This window comes from Strongylocentrotus purpuratus, unplaced genomic scaffold (genome assembly GCF_000002235.5).
Source record: "Strongylocentrotus purpuratus isolate Spur 01 unplaced genomic scaffold, Spur_5.0 spur5_contig_839, whole genome shotgun sequence".
NCBI classification, from domain to species: domain Eukaryota; kingdom Metazoa; phylum Echinodermata; class Echinoidea; order Camarodonta; family Strongylocentrotidae; genus Strongylocentrotus; species Strongylocentrotus purpuratus.
The window spans coordinates 244,240-265,895 of NW_022145545.1; the positions used below are offsets into that span (position 1 = coordinate 244,240).

Consider the following 21,656-nt stretch of genomic DNA (forward strand, 5'->3'; position numbering starts at 1 on the left):
ATTCGATTCCTAAATTTTAATTTATAATCCACGATTAAAATTGTCTGAGGTATTTCTTTCACTTTGTAACTTACTGTTCTAAAGTAATTTTCCAGAAACTATTACTTCTCAGAGAATTATCAAAGGGGCTTTTGTATGTCAGTGTGTTGGAGTGTAATTGTTTATAATTTAACATTTTTCAAATTTAAACGGGTGAAAATACGCAGTAGTGAAAACTCTGCCATTTATCAATCCAGATAAAAAGTAAACGTGACATCAAAGCCACACTGCACTACTTAAGCTACTTGCTCCCTCTATATAATAAACAATGCATAATCGGTGACCATTGGTACCCCATGATCCTCTTTTTCATATGTTAATTGAGGGCTGATTTGATGAGATAACCAACTGTCCAGTGACGAGTGACCTTGCAGGTTAGTCTAATCCCTCCTGTTCACTAGTATTGATGGGCTTTAAAGGACAAAGTGAATTTATGATGTCTTACTCATTCATAGGAAAGTCTTACAGACAGAACAACTGATTCAAGCTTGACTAAACCCTTATACGTGTATAGTCAGGGTACCTTGGTTAATATGAACACGACCAGATCAAGATTAATTACACATTAATAGATATAACGACGGGTTGGAAGAATACAGCTGATCTATTTACTATGGCGGATCGGAAGTGATGGAAACACGAAATGACTGATGTGGACATTCACACAGCAAGCAAGCATGTAACCAAGCGTAGACGAACAGAGAACATCAAGCTGTGTCACCAGTTCGGTCATCAACAAAAGCAAAAACAGAGCAAATTAGAGATGATTAGTATATATATCACACATTTCAGTATTTTCTTCATCATAGGTGATCCAAAGTTCAGATCAAATATATTCATTACACTGCGAACAGTCAGCAGATCTTATTCAATAATAGTTGCATACAATGACGACGATAAGCTAGACAACTGGACGCGTACACATATTGAGTTGGGTCCCTCATTACTTTTGCATGGCATGGTTGATTAATACGCCTAGATCGTTCAATACTTGGGCCTCCATCCAGTAATAAACGATTCGACCCTTTGCGCATCCCAGTTGTTGAGTTTAAAACTGTCTACTAACGCTTCCTTGTTGAGCTGTAACATCAATTGTCCATCTACAGAATTACTCTTGAAAGCGGGACTGTATTTCTCGAGGTTCATCAGTTTTAGGCACTGGCAGACTTGCGAGACAGACAGAGAGCTCAAGTCCTTGGGCACCCCGGCCAGCGAATCAAAATTGACAACGTCAGACTTTGGAGAGTTTCGGACCCCAGGAGAGTTTCGGACCCCGCCAGACTTTGGAGCTACAGGGGGAGTGTTAGAGTTCGTCTGTCTGGGGCTTGGTTTAGCAGCAGGAGGTGGTGGCGTTTTGATGGTATTCTGATCGAAGCCAGCGCCCTCTGCCGCCGAAAAGCGTTTAGCCAGACGAGCTTGCAGTTCGTTGCTTGGCTCGTCGTTGTTGTTTACCGACCTCGGGGACGAACTGGTGGTTCTCGGGAATTTTCCGAAGGTTGATGGCTTATTGGAAGGAACGAGTCCTTCCAGCCTGGATGCACGCCTCTCTGCTTTCGCTTTAAGCTCTTGTAGCATGTCGTCTCTGCCGTTCCCTGTGTTCATCTGAGGTTTACTGGCCGCAGTTTGATTGGCCTTGATCTGAGCCACGTCCCTGTATTGAGGTGGTTGTGGTGGTGGTATGAACCCGATGGGAGGTGGAGGCGGTGCACCCGGTATCACAGGTACAGGGGGTGGAGGTGGTGCTGCTGGTGCTGGTGCTCCATTGGGGACGTTTTGTCTCGAAGGTATCGATGCTACAGGAGGTGGTGCTGGAGGATTGAAGCTTGATTTGCTTGCAGGGTAGTCAGTGTGGTCACCACCTCGCCCATTAGCCACATCATGATCAGCATCATAATCGGGATCGGGTAGTTTGCCAAGGAACTGGGTTCCACTTGCTGGTCTACTCCGGGGGTCATTACTGGAAGATGTAGAGTAACCCGAGTCAGCAAGGCTGTTCATGCTAGACCCTGAACCTCTGGGTGACGAATTTGCGTTTACCGGCCTTGGATAGTCAACCCTGACAGGGCTCTTAGCTCTTGCGTCCAGATGCCCAGGTGAGTGAGATGCACGCCTGCGTGATTGGGGAGAATGCTGCCTGTCACGCATGTATGCCATTGGGTTACGAACCGAATTGCCCGTCATCGTCTCTACAGGAGGCGGTGGAAAGCGATCACCGTCAGCTTTCTTTAAGATGGACCTTGGCAATGTGCCGTGTATCGATGTAACTTGAGCGGACAACGGTCTTCCAGGGGATTGCATCCTTGGTCTGTGAGCAATGAAAGACGAGCCACTCGGCGACTCCGACTGTACGTGACGCAGGGGTGGTCTTCCTGGCCTTTCACCAGCTTGGACTGATGCATTGTCGCGGTCCTTGTTGGCTGCTTTACCAGCCGAGGCTGCAGACAACGTCCTAGCACCGCTTGGTCCTGCTAGGACACTCCCTTGACCTTTGTTCTGTTTTAACCTTTCATTTTTGGTGGTGATGAAGAGCGTTCCCGAGGGGGTGATTTTTTCGTACTGTTCCTGCTGGTTTGCAGATTCCAGTCCTTTGTCTGTGAAGAATGTGATATCTGTAAGAAACAAGCAAAAGTTCACAATTAATTTGGTGGAAAAGGTACATGATGAAGTAATCATGACGATTTTTAACTACAACTTTTTTTTACTTCTTACGCAACATACCGCGGTATTTGTATCTGAGACAATCTAAGGTATTTTAAGTACAATATTTTTGGTATTGCTAGATAAACGTGATAAACATACATATCTAAACTTATCGCAACATGCTTATTTCTCTGATGTGTCACAGAAATATTCTCTTAAAGAACAGTTGTTTATTTTTTTATTCAAGAATGAATGAATGTTGATGTTGCTTACCAAAATGCATTTACGCTTTCTTGGCAGTCAGGTAGAATAACCCCCACCACATTTCACTATAAAAATTAAGCCACCAAGATGCAGTCTACGGATCTGTCAGGCTGAATATATTTTGAAAGAAGGCCTACCTGATACCATTTGATTTCTATTTGTTGTTTTAGAGCTACTTGTTTTAATAAATCGTTCAACGTAATTTAAGGCAACAACAAAATATTGAGCGGGTCTTACGTGGATTGCCAGGATGGAGTTCAAAGACTACGTTCTTGGAGACAATTTTATCGAGCAGGGTTTGGTAGCGTTCCCACCTCTCCCGGGAACCTACTATAAACGACTCGGCCAGGACCACCGAAACAGGCGAATGGAGAGGGATGTTAAGGATCATGGTGTCCAGATGGTCTACGAAAAGAAGAACAAATCATTACCTCGATTATTTAAAAGAGCATTTTATTTCTTGTAAAAGAACAAAGTACGTACTCGTTTTTTTGTTTACATTATACCCTTGAAAGCAACAAAATGAGTCATCATGATCGCGATATTATGCTTGATAAAAACACATCTTTTTTCAGATGCGATATGTTGGACATAATATTTTCTTTTGGAAAAGAACGGCAGAAAACCTTTATAATCGTTTTCAATATCATCGATATTCAATGTTCATTTTCTTAATCCAAAATATCATTTTTATATGCAATCACCATCATCACCACCACAAGCGTTTATGTTTGCTTCTCTTATCCTCGTTCATCTCGGTTTCTATTGCGGTGCCTTCTCAATGATATTATCCACTCATTTGCGATTTATCAATTTGTCTACTTCATATACCATATCACATCATCATCACCATCATCATCACCATCATTATTAAAATCATCATCACAATCATCATCATCATCATCATCATCATCATCACCATCATCAGCACAATCATCATCATCATCACCATCATCATCATCATCATCATCACCATCATCATCATCATCACCATCATCATCATAATCATAATCATCATCATCATCACCATCATCATCACAATCATCATCACCATCATCATCACCATCATCATCACAATCATCATCACCATCATCATCACCATCGTCATCATCACCATCATCATCATCATCATCACCATCATCATCACAATCATCATCATCATCATCATCATCACCATCATCATCACCATCACCATCATCACCATCATTTAAATGGCGTCATGCATGCGTCATCGAATTCTTACCGTTCTGGATGGCATTGCCTTGTAGATAGCCCGTCTCGTACATTTTCTGCAGGGCGAGGGCGCCAAACTTCTCCTTGGTATTCGGGACATTGCTCTTGAGCTGCAGGTGAAAGGTCAAATCGTCTCCCGTGTGGAAATTCACCTTCTGTGGCAGTAGTGATTTGTCGATTATCTCTCGCATGTACATGGGCTTCGAACCTAGGAACCAATATGCAAGAATGTAGTCATGGTTCGAAAAGGGAAAGCCATGTGATTGATTCCTACTGCTATCTTGCTCTTACAATTAATGTTCTAGCAGGTTGTGTTGGCGAATTAAAACGACAATATGTAATTCTTAAACTGTGGGGGTGGAGGGGGCTGGTGGAGGGGGCTGGTGGACGGGGCTGGTGGAGGGGGGCTGGTAGGGAGGTCTGGGCCGTTGTCTGTCATTCATGGTTAATGTCCATAATATGTTTTAATTCTAGCACACAACCTGAAAAGCGGCTGTGGAAACAATGTTTTGTTTAACACTATCATAGACCTCTACTTTAATGATTATTTTTGTGTTGGAAATATGACCACAGAGACATAAAGATAAATCAAACGACTAGATGCTATTTAAAGTTCATTAAAATGTTGTATGATCTAAGAACAATTTAATATTTTAGTTTATCTGAATGTTGCTAAGAGTGTGTTTTGATTAAGGATCTCCAAAAAAAATTATTCTAATAATAGATGATTTAAGGGCTCTTCTTCTCATATTTGGATATAAGCGACCATACACTATTGCATGAAATACTAGTAACCGATTGAAAATGAAAGTCTAAGCTCTTACGTTTTCCACCCGACACGACTTCGAACCTTGCTTCAGCATACCGTAGAGGGATACTAAGCCATCGACCCTTCTTATCTGTTGTCGCCAAGACTCTGGTCTGAGTGTGAATTTGATGTATACGAAGAATCTGAAACAAACAAACGGTAAACGATTCAAATAAAAATGAAATTCTGATGTTTCTTTCGAAACTTTCTTTCCCCTAGATATACAATGCTTGTTTCCCCTCAATATTTGCTTTATCTAAGATGTGTCTAAAGGTACAATATTGAATCCCTTAGTAAGGGTATGCTTTCATTACAGTTATTTTATTCCATAATGGTTTTTCCGGTGTAGCATAAGGTGCAAATCTCTCATATTTTGTTTTAACTTACGTATATGCCAACACATGGCACTCCCCGGTTAATGTCTTTGGTTTATTTCAGATTTCAGAATAGGGTGAAATTTATAGAAGACAATAGTGATGACAAGAATGACGAGAAAGGAAAGATCCAAAAATTGTCAAGAATATGTGCAGAATAATGAAGACATATTGGCACGAATTCACAAAGGAGGTTTGTAGACAGACCTAGGTTTATGTGCGTCATATGACGCGTTTTGACGCGTTTCAGACCTCGGTTTGTCGACAAACTTCCCTTGTGAATTCGGGCCAATATCTTCAGCAACTCACCTGTTCCCGAGCTAACGTTTCGGTCTCATCGGAGGACTCGTACCCCTCCACCACTTTCATGATCTGAGGGAAGGTACATCTCTTCAAGGCCTCTCTCAAGGTGTACTGCTGACGGGACCATTGGATGTCCTTCACGTTCGCTTTGGTTGTCATGGTAACGAGATGTGTGGAAGGAAGACTAAAGAATTATATTCTACGCCGAATCTTATGTCACTACGTTTATCGTGGTTCCTGCAGAGAAACGGAAAGTGAAATAGAAAACATATTTGGTAACAAGTTTATGAGAATTAAAGGTAATATGTCACTTATCCGGTAAGAGACAGCATTAACATACAGTGTGACAGATTGAAGAGAAGAAACACTTCCCCGATGTTGAAAATGTGAAAAAGTGTGTTCACATCATGACACACTGTGGTAACAAGCACACCGAATAGTAGATTCAGACACTTTCCCAATAGACTGTGTTCATACCAGTTTCATATTGTGTAACTATCTGGTTTCACACCAGGCTATCTCAATTGATGTATTTACTTGCTGAATGCACCAAGGCAGATTTCAATACTTTCTTAGTACGGAAATAATGAAAAAACTGTTATCTCACTACAACCCGAAAATTGAATTAATTAATTTCAACTTTATACATGAAGGTAATAACATGAAAGCATCAAACTTTTCACACCTTAAGAAAATTTGCTCATCGTCAGAAATTTGTCACGATTGATGGGACACTTAGGCAAATGTGGCAACCAAATAAAATAAATGTGAAAATGCTTAGAAAAGTAGTCATTGTAAGATGTGGAGCCGAATAATATGAAGCAAAAACATTTTTGTTTTGTTACAGTTAATGTGATTTGCCTGAAGATACAGCATGTGGGAAGGATGCCAAGTTTGATAGTTGCATTTTTTAGAATCAGAATATCAACAAATCACTTCGTTTAAAAGCATTTACATGTAACCAATAAAGCAGTGACACTAATTGTCTAGAAAGACCAGAAGCACATGTATTTGATTGTGTGGTCCATTAGTTTAAAATTGATTATTCTGTCAAACCTAAGTACCCCAATGTATGAAATGCACACATTGTCCACTTTCCCACGGCAGTGGATAGCAGGTAATTTAAGTCAAAAGTCATTTCCAAAACCGATACAATATTTGTTTGATCTCGAGATGTGTAAACTGAATTTTTGAGAGCCGTGTTGACTTTGCTCTCGCCTTCCACCAGCCGGAATTTGACCTGAAAAAGAATGGCAGATGTTACCTTGAATCGTGCTCCTAGATTTGCAACTCGATTCTACCATACATGAGTACGTGCACATCATTTCCAGTATACACCTTAGTATATACACACAGTCACATAACCCACACCCACATGGGTAGGATCACCTAACCCACAAGCAAAAGGTAATTTATAGAATGCAAAGCGTGCGAATATTAATTAACACCGAAATAAATCAATTAGACACACCTATGCCTTTGATAAGTAAGTTGTTATGAAATCAATACACAATTAATTAAATTTTAGAAGGTAGTAGACCCACCCTATATTCTGTAATACATCTCAAAACTCAAAACAACATATTAGGACACGTCATTATTTGTTTTTAGAGTGTAATAGATGTCTACAAAACAGTTCACGATCAAAGTACTTCATTTCAACCCCACCTGTATTGATTATACTTAATAACCCAACTTGAAACCGTTCTCTTGGGAAAACTTATTTTCTGTTTAAAGTTTGGTTTATTTTCAGCAATGTCTCTGCCCATCTTTAATCACTTGTTAGATAGTGCATGAACTATAATAATCGTCACTTTGTATAGTTAGCAAGCTGAAATCTAGTTGCTTGTCGAACGTTCATACACCGTGACACAGTGATTAAACGTCCAGGATAACTGTTGGGTCACGCCCCGTCACGCCCTAGTAACGTCAAGTTCCTGTGCTTTGTATGCTTTTGGGGTTTTGCTGTGGATTTTTAGGTTCGACTGTTTTCCCCCGAGTTACCTCAATATCAAATTGCCATTCAACTGATTATGACGGTTTCAATTTCACATGTAGCACTATCTGTATGCTATGAAGCTGGTCATAAAAGTCAAATGCCTAGAAATAGTGAAATAATAATGATGATTTATAGGTTTCCACATCGTTAAGTACATCAGAAAGAGTGAAGTGGTTTATTTTGAAAAGCAACTGTCAAAGAAGGGCATTATTTCATATCTGCATAAGACTGGATGTCACCGGCATAAAAAGTGAAATAAAAAATCACAAAATGTAATTTGTTTATAAAGTTTATTTTGGGTTGTTCAAGGGCTAAACGCACACAGGTATCATGCTTACAATGTTGAACAATCTGTACGTATAGACCTACATTGTAAATTGTTAGCATGGTGTTTAAAGCCAAAGCAACCACTGAGTAATAAACTTGGGTGTCTGCGTGTCCTAGAATCCAGCTTTCTTTAAACATCCGCCATATTTGAGCCGATTCGACAGTTTACTGTATAATGAGGTCGCATCACAACAGTGAAATTCTAATTTCGCCTACTCTTCTGTGGTACACGCCCGCGAGGCAAATAAACGCCATTGTAGGCTCGGAAAATTCCAGTTGATCATGTCAACATGGGGGTGAATAAAGCTCGACATTGGTGCATTCACTGCATTCATTGACCCGGCAGGCATGAAGATCAATCTTGTCAGACGAAAGTTTACACTCTGCCACGCTCTCCACCACTGCAATTCAGCACCAAAGTCCCCGCAGTCCTATATATTACATTGAGAAGTGTGCAGGCACGCAGAGGGTGTAATCCAAGCTTGATGTGAACGTTTCGTTACTGCAGGGTAAAGGAATTTGGATAAAAGGTTCCAAGGAAATCAGAGGTGTACACTTGGGGCTGGAAAGCCCAAGAAATGAAGCTCACATTTCGTCTCGCCTCTTAAAAAAGAAAGTAATCCCTTCATGAAAGGGGGCATAGAAAATAACCAGGAACATGTCGTACTTTTTGGCTTCGGGTCAGACCAGGGCTTCCCAGGCCTTCTCGAAGTCTACGTCTACATGTAGTCTGAAACGATAATTTACATGTTATGCCATATATGAGTCATAAAACTGACTGTAAAATAATGTATAGATGTATTTACCAATGCAAAATAATAATTATAATAATACTAACAATGATTTGACGACGAGAATAAACATAAACCTGTTTATACTGATGCCAAATAAGTACGACAAGATAGTTCATGTTCTTGAGAGACAAACATTGCCAAAATTGATGTACATTGTATAACAGCGACACAATCAATTTTTTTAATTCTGAACAGACTGGAAATTACTATATATTATAAAAACTAAAATATTTTTGAAAATATGAACATTTAGCACTGATTGCGGCAAGTACAAGTGAACATGTCACTCTCTTTTTAAGGAGAAACATCATTTAGGCATAATGTATTCTAAACATATCAAGAAACAGTACATATAATCTATAAAATAGTATTTGTTTCTATGAAATGATAAACGGTGTGTACGTGACAGGATTCATATTTGATCATAATACATGTACATTATATATCAAATATTATAAGGAGGTGTACTCGTAGTCAACTTCTTATTTACGGGCAAATTTCAAATAAAACCAATGTATTTGCGTAGAGTTCCGGAGCATGGGTTCATTATGACGTGTTACTTTATCATTACAAAAGAGTTTCTGAGAGATTACATGTACAAAATGTAGGCTTCAATTTGGATTAACAATACAATCCTCTATGAAACCTTTACTACCAAAGTTTTGTGTGCATGAGAAAACTCATTGAGGATCTTCCTGTATAAAAGCATGCAGTATACTCTTTATAATACCGGATATACAGTCATCTTAATGCGTGGTAAAACATAATTGTGGAATCAGATTATATTGTGTATTGATGAATTAACTCTTACTTTCTCTCTATCTTTATTTCGTTCTTTTTCAGTCCCTCTTATTCGACCCTCCTTTGTATTTATCTTGCTTTCTTTCTCCCTCCCTATCTCTCTCTCACTCTCTCTCTCTCTCTCTGTCCCTGTCTCTAAATAGTCCGTTTCCTCCTTTTAATCCCGATGTTAACTCTTTCACTGCTTCTGTCACTGTTCATCAGCCTCTCTGTCTCTGTTGCTCTCTCTCTCTCTCTCTCTCTCTCTCTCTCTCTCTCTTGCCTCTAAAATAATGATCATTTCCTCCTCTTAATCCCAATTTTGACATCTGTTTTTAACTCTTTTAATCATTCATTCTCTACCCACCCGTTCATTGCCACCTTCCTTACTGTCTCTTTGCCTTCTCCTTATTCCAACCTTTCTTTCAATTTCCTTTTTCAAGTGGAGGGGGGGGGGGCTGGGGATGGGGGGGGGGCTTATTCAACGTATTTATTTTATCTCTAAATTCATCAAACATATGATATCACATCTACATCCTTGGTTATAATCCCTCCTGAAACGGAATCATAATGGCAGCAAAAATTTGTTCTAGCTCGGAGCAGAAACGGTGTGAAAGGACACGCTCTGTAATCCTATTATATTACACCCTACAAAATCCTACGCCCCGGGTAAGGTTTAGTATATTGAAAGGTACTTTTTGTTACTCACCAATCTCTTAAAATATTAGTTTATTATATTGTGATTGGTTTACCTGTATGTTTTAGACTGACCCTGTACACCTTGAACTTTAAAAGTTTGGGATATTTCTGTTTTCATGAAATGGATTCAGAATTGGAAAGGCATGCCCTTTAAGATCTTTCTACCTACACCTGTATATAGTCATGAACAATGAAGCACTTTGACAGGAACATTTTGGATTCGTTTGTGTTTGATACTTGTTATTTTTTCTTTTAATGTATATGTTATTGTCATTGTGATTGTTCTTTTTATTCAAATGTTATAATAAAAATGAATTGAATTTGAAATAAATAAATCTGTATATGTGTCTCATGGATTCAAGTATGCGCTCCTACAAAATGAATATAATAATACGAAATAAATAATGAAAGATCTATTTACTTCATAATTATATAGCTAGATAACTCACAATTTTAGCTAGCAGGTTATAATGTATACAAAGTGGAATAGGTCTGTCAAGTGCACGTGTATAATAATTTGTGTGTCATTTCCTCAATAATATCAACTCATTCAAATCTTTTTCTTTCGATTATTACGTGGTTAGTAAATTGACAACAAAGCCTTCTTTGTATATATACCACACCTTGGAATTTACCGTGGTTACATGCTTTTTGTTCTTCTTTTGGTAACAATAGAAAATACATCCCACTGAGTATACTGTGACCATTTAGTGTGTTTGCCATGCATGCTTCAATACATCGCTAAACAACAATTCATTATACAGAGTTACCCTTTCAGAATATGTCGTTTAGCCTTATCCTTCAAGTTCAGAAAAGGGCATTAATTTCTGAACATTAATTTCAAAGGATCCAAAATCTGTCAACACCTTTGAATAAGAATGCCACATTGATCGTCCACTTAAAACCTTCCTCGTTCTCAAAGTGAAACGATCCCATACATTTAGGTTCCTAAAAGAAACACAAATGGTTCGATATGATTATAACAATTACCAACTTATCTGCGTTGACTTTGATTCACATGTATGCTACAATAGATATAAAAACTACTAATTTAGGATGTAGTAACTTTGTCAAAATTGATGCAAGATTTTTTTAAACAGTGGGTATATATTTAAGCAACTTTGAAGAAGAAAATAAACCGGCACGAATCGCTTAGAAAAAAGGACCGGCGAGATAGATTCAAGTTGTAAACAATCGCTCGATATTTATCGATCGATATCAGACAAGAATGCATCTAGTCTCTCTATATTATCCGCTCTTAAAAGGCTGCAAATCGACTACTTCAGTTTACTATAGCGAGGAATTTTCAGTTTAGTGGTATATTGCAAAAGTAAGGGTAGTCAGTATTACTGGGTAAAACTGAGAATGTGCTGTGAATTTGTTAGGAATTGACTGATATTAAATTGACTTGAGCTATTTTAATGTTCGCAGACATTACATTGCTTCCATTATTAGCTTGAAGTTATTTTAAAATGTTTAAACTCTCAAAGTATTTCATTCTTAGAACATTTACATGTATATCAACAACCAGGCAACTGATGGATGTATAGTTTTGTACATGTACTTTGTTATGGTTTATCATCTGAAAGTAAAGTTTTTGTTATAGATGTATGTACATGTACATGTAGTAAGCTACCTTAAGATATTTTATTAGTTGGATTCATAGGTTTGCTATTAAAATCTTGTTAAAAGAAATGAACTACATGTACCCACATAATCCATTGATTACCGGACAAAGCAACAGTTAATACATTCCATCCGCAGGGGTGCTACATGTATGCTAATATCATGGGTCCTGTGAAGAATCTTTAGTACTCAGGAGAAAATGTGATACACTGGGCTATACACTATGACATGTTTGACAAAGAAAGTGGACAAAATATACAGTTCGTTAGTTAGACAAAGGAACATCCATTCACTGCTATTATGTAAAAATGTGTAGAACAGGTGTAACTTGCATATTCACCTTTTTACATAATAGCAGTGAAGGGATGTTCCTTTGTCTACCTGAGGAACTGTATATTTTGTCCGCTTTCTTTGTCTGTCATATTCATAGTGATATTAAAGCTGCGTGTCTTTTTTGTTTACGGTTATTGCTAATTCCGCTGTTTAATAAACATACAATGACAAATTTTCGCTCACCTTATAGAGAATGGGTACGCAATAAAAGAGTCCCTCAAATAGAGGGAGAAAACATTCTACAATACTGTTTGTCTTTTACTCAAAGCACATTATAGACCTACCTGCATTGTACCAGGTACCTAGGCTTGGAATGTTGACACATTAGGCCCAGAGCTTTTCCATAGATTAAGGACCGGCCTTGGTCTTAAACAAATGCTCATAGCCTCACATTAATGTGCTTGGATTGCGGTCCGGATTGAGGTATGTAGATCTGTGGTTTTTGACCGACTCGCCGCTTGTAAAATGTGACGCTTGCAAACGATGGCGGCAAAATGACCATTATGTCCTTTCCACTGATTCAGACACGGTAATGAGCAGAATCGGTTATGTCTTTCTCTTTCATACTGACCGTTCTGTTTTCAGGTATTGATCATTAGGATATTAGGGAGCCCGAGGGCAAGGTTTTCTTTCCCTCAATAGAAGAAGACATAAGAAAAGATGTACTGAATCGAAATACTGTCATGAATGAATAGTGTACCCAAAGCATACTGCATGGAATAAAAAAAGTGAGGTTTATCTCACTGAAAAGTTACAATGTACGCCGAAAATGGCGCCATTTCTGTCTGATTGTTAGCAGACAACCATGTCCATGTAAATGAACAAGCTTACAGTGTATGTTTGTGGAAGACGTATATAATGCAGACACGAATGCATATATCTACAAATTTGCATCATTCTGTCAATAAGTCTTGTGAACTTGCATAGGTCTCTACGAACAAATTTGTTTTTCAGTTTAACAAAGAGGCGCCTCCGTAGTTGGTGTACATGTATTACCACCCCTAGCAGTGCATGTACATGTACATCTTATTCTCTCTCTCTCTCTCTCTTTCTCTCTCTCTTTCTTTCTCTCCCTCTTCATGTATATATATATATATATATATATATATATATATGGTCTTAATCTATATATTCATCTCCTCTTTCTGCACGGCAGGGGTAATATAAAGTTATGTAGGCCAATTGGAGGAAAAGACAATTGTACATATTCATATCCTTCCTTCTTGCAGAGTGATGTATAATAATTGTCAATGAAAACAGGTTATCACAAAAATAAGATCTCAGTGAAGGTGAATTAGAAGTACATTAATAGCCTCCTAAAAAAGTAGGCTATGCCACATCAACATTTAAAGAGATTTCTGTAGTAAGACTTCGACGTGTAATTTTAACCAAGAGACATTGATAATAATGACAATGATAATAAAAAATAGTCACATTCGTATGGGGATTAGTCCTAAATTTCCGAGCGCTTTACATTGTAATTATTACTTGTGTTACCCCAGTCATTGGATTTTATGATCTTATTGATCTGGGGTTACCCTCAAAGTCGAATGAGAAATCGGTACACCTGAGTTATTTCATTGTCTTCAAGATGTCACCAACAGAGGTGATATTTGTTAACGTCCCTACGAGTGGTCCTTCAGGGCTTCGATGATTACCTATTATGCTTGTCCTTAAGGCAATTCCTTAGTGTATCTTACCGATTGTTTTAAGTGAGGTAGCATGATGAACAATCTGAACATTTCAATCTTCTTATCTACAGTACTGTACATACATGTACTTCTATTGTGAATACATTGTAGGTGTATTCATGTCATGTACATGTACCTGTATACAGAATAAAGATTGTCTGATGTCTAAAATTTAATTCAATTACTACAATCTAGGAATTCGCGATTATCATGAGAAATTACTGAAATATATAAAATTGTAGGATGAATCGTGTGAAATTCTTTGTGGATGAAGTACACGTGCATAATGGATACATCTATCAACAAAAGTCATATATGAAAATAGCATTAATGATGGAGTAATGTAATTCACTTTGCTTCTCTGCATGTGATTCATTTCTTAAAGGCATCGTTTAACAATGTTAAATCTGATGCACGGCCCTACGTGTTATCAGTGTCTGTAATACGGTGTAAAATTGAAGCTCTAGAAAAATTGCGCTTCAAAATGATCAAGAAGTGCCTCAAAAAAGTAAAAAAAATTGAGTGACCGCTTTTACCATACTCGTTTTCGCCAGTAGACCGTAGTGTTATGAAAACCGTTAGGAAAACGCAAAATTTGGTTTCGATTTCCAATCATAAATATATTGATAATCAGAAAGGCGATCGGCTTGTAAAATTCTTCGGGTTCCTGACTTAGTTCCTGGTTTATAATTATCATTGCAGCATGAGCTAAATCCAGGATTTTGTTTCAGAATCTAAGACAAAGTTACCGGATCCCTTTAACCTTTTTCAATTGATTAACATACACGCGATTTCAGCCACTTTAATAACATAGGCCTACACCACATCAGAATGAGAGGAGCAAATGTACATGAATGTTAATGGGACGCTTTTAGGTGACGAAAGTATAGATTTCTCTCAGAACTCATCAAAGAATACAAAGTATAACTTGGCATTTACGTCTAGAATGAAACGAACAGAATAATTCCCTCTTTGTTTTTTTTTCTAAAAAGAAAACAATTTTCCATCAAGACCCATACAATATTAACCCAGTTTTCCATGAAATAACAAGCTATCATCATCGGAAAGCATCGCATCGAGAAGCTATCCACGTCTTTAACCTTTCCCAAACGGGGCGTCAATTAATTAAGTAGCCATAAAACACCCCCAGAGGGTGCGCTCTTAGCACCCTCCGAAGGATTGGAGGAATCTTGTTAACGCCAGTGTGGCGGGAAGGATTATGCAGAGTCATCGGGGGTATGTTATTAAAGACATATTCCATTACCGTCAAAGAATGATGACGAATGTGATGATGATGGAAGTGCACTGGTAGAAAAGGGAATACGTGTGTGGAATGTTCCAAGAGCTTTTGCAAATTATTTTGTAGTAATTATATTTTCTGTGGTATCAGTGTATACCGCGTCATCGGGGTGTTTCTAAATGCTTTATACATTACCGTCAAATTCAGATATTGGTGATGATGATGATGATGATGATGAGGCTAGTGATGATGATGATGGTGATGATGGTGTTCAAAGTTATGATGATGGGGATGATGAATATAATGATGATGGTGGCGATGATTTTGATGAGAATGCTGATGTTGACGATGATGATTATTTTGATGTTGAATCTAATGATGGTGGTGATGATGATAGTGATGGTAATGCAAAGGCACTGATAGAGAATGTGCATACCTGATCTGGATAGACAAATTCTGCTCATGATTCTTTAGGCCTCTTTTACCCAACCAGTTTCATGAATCATCGGTTTACCTCCTGGATTTCAGGGTACTTCTTATGAGAATTTAGTAAGAAAATACTGAAGATTCTTAGAAAAGCGATACATTTAGTTCTTTTAACCTGACTTTGCACCATTCATCATGTAGCTCGTTGTTTCATTTTCTTTTTCTTCACACAGTATTAGGAGAATGACAGCAGAATGATGAAGCGGAAACAAATAAGGTAGACAATGAGAACAGATGCATCAGTCACAAGATGTTATAGCAGAGCGGGTATAACAGTTATGTCTAGTAAAAGACATACCACTTTAAGCATGGTGACTGCCTCTACTATATTTGCACTTTGTGTACATGCATGACAATAGCAAAGTCATCTTCCGAGTTTTCCATACAAGCAGAAAGATAAATAAGCTTCTTTTCTATATTTTTCATTTGAAGGTCACGAATAGAATAGAACAAGATGGCGGACTTTGCTCAGTTTCTATTCCTATTCATTCTACATTGTATATACCAATCTTTTCGAAAACACTGACAATACATGTACAATGTCTGCTGTACAATCATTGTGAATATATACATGTACATGTACACGCAATTACGATTACATGCGAAAGCAGTAGATAATTTGGGATAGAATCCGAAACACAGATCGTTGGTAGCAATAAAAGAGATGAATGGATCGACTGAGGTAAAACGAAAATTTTGTTTTCTGGAGATAAAGGGACAGATTTCTGAATTGGAGATCTCTAAATGGGATTAATGGGAGTAAAGCAGTTTTCACTGTTTGAATGAACATTATACCAATAAATGAATGAAATGAAAAGAGTTTTGAAAGTGGTTAAAAAGATTTACATATGAGCATTTTCTCATGAAACACTAAAGAAATATGATGGCGAAAATTGACCATGTTCTTGAAAATGCAAGGTTATTAAGTGCAGCTCAGTCAATAAAATTACGAAATTGTGATTCTCTGTACATATAAACTTAATTTGTCTGTAGCTTCAAGGGAAAAGGTGATGGGAAAGGGTGATCGCAAAGCGAGAGTATGAGGATTATGGTTAGTTATTTAATGGATATGTGATTGATCATATTGCGCCATTAGCAAGCCTCGGAATGACAGGTCGCGATTATATACTTGAAATTAAATCAAAAGTTGCTGTCAAAATTAATGGCTAGTAAAGGGTAATTAACATAAGTGAGACAATTTTATTTTCATACACTATATTGCCCATAAAGTTGGGGTGACAGTGTCTTACCACTCCCGATGGTGAGGAAGTGATTTATTCTTGAAAGACAAAGCTTATATTTTCTCAGATCTATATGGTTCTGGGAAGATACGATCTTTGTATATTTTTAAAAGATCATATTGTTACAATCAGATCCTGAAAATAGGGAAGATATATACTTTATGGGGAACAGGTGTATAATCCCGTTTCGCTGAGCTGTCTATCCATGTGAAGGGCATTATTGGCTGAGGGGTTGTGAGGTACATGTAGAAGGGGAGTGAGGTAGAAGGGTTGCATCAGTTTAATTGGATGGATGATTTGCGAGAGAACAAGGCGATGGAGTGGATTTACGATGTACCTAACTATCGTTCTCTTTCCACGCATCTTTTCCCCATTTCCCCTTCTTTCTGCCCCCCCCCCCCCCCTGCCACTCGATTGAGGGACACGTACATGTATCTCTGCGACCCCGAACTTTGACACTGAACAATTATGATAACGAATTAAACTCACATTAAATCGAAGTCAATATCAAAGCTAAAGGCACAAGGCAGGAGGCTGAGATAATTTAATATTAAGGGTTTTGGAGGTTGGGGCCAATAAAGAAATGGTAAATATTATGGCGGTGACTGTAAGGTCTTTGTTTAAAATGATGCTGATTGTATTAGAAGCTTAAGGCCAATAATGAAACCTGAATAAAAAAAAGGTAAAGCTTTAGAATACTTCATTTAACATATCGGTATGCCTGTATGACAACGACTAAAATATTTTACGAAACCTGAAAACAGCGGCATCACATAAATGTAATGAAACCTGTATATATTATTAACCCCAGGACAATTACCCCGGCCAATTACCAGCGGGCCAATTACCCCCCCCCCCCCCCCCCCAAGGACAATTACCCCCTAAAAAGTATTCCGTTTGATAATCATCCCTACACCTCATCGAGGGCAATTGTCCTGAGGTCAATAATTACACCTACATGTACCCCCTGGGAAAAAAATCTGCTTTGAATAAAAACCAACTTATTAACAGGGTTGACTTCCCCTTTAATGAACAGGGATAATTTTTGGGGGTGGTAATTAGCCTCGGGATGGATGACCTTGTCATGGGAGGGGATGTAATTGTCCTGGGGTAATATACCTAGGGTTATCGTCCTTGGGGTAGTTTTCCGGGGGTAGTTATCCGGGGGTGATTATCCAAGGGGTAATTGTCCTGATACGGATTATGTTCTGTCTTCAATATTTTTCTTTTATAATTTTATATCTGCAAACATTCTCTTAAAGTTTTTTTTAAAAAGGACACCATAGACATGTTCCAATTACAGATGCCCATAAAAGAGGTTTTGACAAATTAAACCCACATTATGTGACCGTTGTATACAGGTGAAAGTTAAGAATGCTGACTTGTATAATGCATGCCTATGACTCTATGAGTATGGTGAATACATATTATCCCTTGAATGAGTTTATTTTAACGTTCTGAAATAAACAACAGTTACATCCAAATTGCAAATTGCATTCCTACTATATACATTTTGAAGTTTTCCCACTTTGTAACTGTTTCCTCGTCGTAGACGTAATAACAATTAGCGAGATTATACCGAGAGTTGTGAACATTATAACTCAAGGAAGTTGATCGATGTTTCAGCATTTCGTAACCGTTATTGCTCTGATATGTAGGCACTATATTTCTTTGTACCAGTCCCGTGGCATAATGAACAGACATTAATCATAATTTCAATAACCTGTGAGAAGAAAAAAATCTCATCAAACCCCGATTATTATTCTACGTCAGCCGTAGACAGCTGAATAAGTAGTCACATGATAAAAATGGCCTGTACCTGCCTGTACCTACCTGTACGAAGTGAATGAAAACAGTCTGGTTCTACCGCTCATGTAGTATCCAAATTAACTCCATCCTTCATCAGAAAGTACCAGCTAGCAACAGATTCCAAACAATGAAACAAAACTTCAATCAACACAAAAAGTTGGAGAGTTTTTTCCATAAAATATCAGCCATCTAAAAATAAATCAGAGTTACTTTGCAGATCCGCCGTACGCCACAGGAATGTAAGTTTGGTTCGGTAGAGCAATACAGTTTAGCACGCATGCAATATGTTCCTATGTCCTTATCCGTATTCGTCCCTCTCTCTCCCTCTCTCTCCTTTTCTCTCTTCTTTGCTGCCATTTATAGATGTGTGTTTTGCACTGAACGGGGGCCCCAACTTGTGTTCGCTCAGCTGAAAAGCTTTGAGTCACTTTATTTTCTTTCTCCCTCTCTCCTATTCTTCTGGTTGCTCGCTAACCCCCGAAAAAGAAGAATAGAGAAGGTGGGAGTGCTATTCAGGAGCCCACTCCGATCCTATTGTGATGCAAATCAAATTTTCAATGGGATTCCGTGAGGAAGAGAATAAAGGGTTTGATCAACGTTTAGCGCACTGCCCTCAAAATGCCAAAAGCGAGTTTGGTGTGCAAGTTCGTCTGGGCGCCGAAAAATATCACATACATTGCACAAAATCCATGAGCCCCTGTATCGGACATGACATTCAAAACATGTGCTTGTGTGTGCTGTTTAAGACAGTTTTAAACAAAATTACGAGTCATAAGGCATATTTCAGTTCCGTTGAGCCATTCATGAGGTGTGGAATAATGATTGGATGTTTGATTTTGGCTAGTGAACAATTGCCCTTTTGAGACTTTGCGGAAATCGTTTTGAATAGGCCATTTTCGTAATGTAATCAAATTTGATGCATTAATCTTTTTCAAGTGCCTTGTTGCAAATTATGTCACTCACATGTTACGAATAATCGTTTTTCGATAGTGAGAGTGATAATTGCATGCATGATGTGTTGTTGTAAGATAGGACACGCCATGTTTGTCCTACCTAGCAACGATAATGATGTGTGCAATTCGCCTTCTGCCTATTGTAATACATTTTTTTATAACCGGTAAATGGCAGAAATTATAACATGGCACCTAACACAAATTTATGCATTGAATTTGAATCCATGACGAAAGGAGCTATTTCTTTGTTTTTTAGTCCACGCTTGAATTGATGACTATAGTTCTGAAAGTCGTTGACGGTACTCTTGGTTTTGGGGATCAAATAATAGATCGCGCCATTAAAGGATGCTTTTAGTTTGGGGTCTGCTCGCTATTCGCAAGGACCGCTATTCATACTGGATCGCTATTCATTTTGGCGCACGTTATGGATAGCGGTCCTTATGAATAGCGGTCCTTATGGATATCATTATCGAGTTTGACCCTTTGGTTTAATTAGTCTATTAATGGTTGTTATTATATTATCATTATCAACCTCGTAAATTGGATACGAGAAATTATGCTGACATTTCCAAGTAGTACCGTTGTTTTAATATAAAGCTTGTATAACATAGTAAAGGAGCTATTGATAAGTCTGCATACATTAATCTTTCAGATGTAATGACTAAGGCATGTGAAAGACAAATAGTTTGAAGCGTTTATATTTATAGTTATCTCCTGGCACTATGAATATGGCGGACAAAGAAAGCGGACAAAATATACAGTTCCTCAGGTAGACAAAGGAACATCCCTTCACTGCTATTATGTAAAAATGTGTAGGACAGGTGTCACATGCATATTCACCTGTTCTACAAATTTTTACATAATAGCAGTGAAGGGATGTTCCTTTGTCTACCTGAGGAACTGTATATTTTGTCCGCTTTCTTTGTCCGTCATATTCATAGTGTGGCTTGCCTGTAATGTTCTAAAAGAGACACAACCTGGGTCTAATGATATTCATGCTTCCTAATTAATCACTCATAGCAAGCACAAGTGTGACCTTGATTATTAATTTAAAATTATTTGAATTTGACTATGGGATTGAGACATGTAGACTGACATCATCTCATCAGGCACAACGTCAGACTATTACTTTACATTTACCCCCCGCTTATACAAACGTATCTGCTCATCCAATATGCACCGGCTAGGTTACTTTTATGATTACGTCATCAAATCAAATCAAATAGACAGTCTACTCTTAATACCTAATCAAGTCATTATATAATGTGAACGACACACCTCCAGTTTAAACACCTTTACGGCGTCTTTTGGAGGAATCCTACCAAGACAAATGTCCTATAACAATGTGATATGACCCTGTCGTAGTTTTTTTTAAACCCCTTTACATAAAAATAGGGAAAGGTGAGCCCGACAAAAATGTCGAAAATATGATTTTGTTGACCATGTCATCATTGGTTAGAGCGTAAAAAAGTCAAAAGTTGTGTGAACTTGCATGATAACTTAATCTGTGGTAAATATTATAATATTTATGAACGTTGACGACCCAACCTCCCTTCAAAATATATTTTTTGATCATAATATTTTGTGGCGCATCGATACCGTGTAATATGGAGAGATGATTCCCTTTAATAAAGAACCCACATAACAATAACAAACAATATCAAATCTGACTTTGTTCATGTTATTTCAGGTTGACTACCCATCCATTGCTGGGTCGTGGGAAACGATTGATCGCAGGTAGTGGAGGCGTTAAGGAGAGAGAGAGAGAGAGAGAAAGAGAGAGAGAGAGAGAGAGAGAAAGAGAGAGAGAAAGAGAGAGAGAGAAAGAGAGAGAAAGGGGATGGAGGGAGAGAGAGAGAGAGAGATAAAGAGAGAAAGATAAAGAGAGATAGAGAGAGAGAGAGAGAAAGAGAGAGGGAGAGAAAGAGAGAGAGAGAGATAGAGAGAGAGAGAGAGAGAGAGAGAGAGAGAGAGAGAGAGAGGGGCTGTTTACAAAAAGAACAGCATATATTTTGTA

The 21,656-nt window shown here is 38.1% G+C and overlaps 1 protein-coding gene across 1 annotated transcript; it reads right to left on the bottom strand.

Annotated features, from left to right (window-relative positions):
* Positions 1-624: 624 nt before the first annotated feature.
* LOC115918706 (serine/arginine repetitive matrix protein 1-like) lies at positions 625-19,088 on the bottom strand. The gene is made up of 6 exons (XM_030987464.1): positions 18,711-19,088; positions 5,668-5,898; positions 5,001-5,127; positions 4,187-4,384; positions 3,181-3,348; positions 625-2,648 (listed from the first exon to the last, which is right to left on the bottom strand). The coding sequence occupies exons 2-6, from the start codon at positions 5,818-5,820 to the stop codon at positions 1,024-1,026; spliced, it is 2,271 nt and encodes a 756-aa protein (XP_030843324.1). The 5' UTR covers positions 5,821-5,898; positions 18,711-19,088; the 3' UTR covers positions 625-1,023.
* Between the last annotated feature and the right edge of the window lie 2,568 nt (positions 19,089-21,656).

Coding starts and splice junctions, on each gene's coding strand:
- LOC115918706 (XM_030987464.1), bottom strand. CDS start 5,820: ATGACAACCAAAGCGAACGTGAAGGACATCCAATGGTCCCGTCAGCAG. Junction 3,349..4,186: donor AGGCAATGCCATCCAGAACG/GTAAGAATTCGA, acceptor TTCTTTTCGTAG/ACCATCTGGACACCATGATC. Junction 2,649..3,180: donor ACTCCATCCTGGCAATCCAC/GTAAGACCCGCT, acceptor TGTTTCTTACAG/ATATCACATTCTTCACAGAC.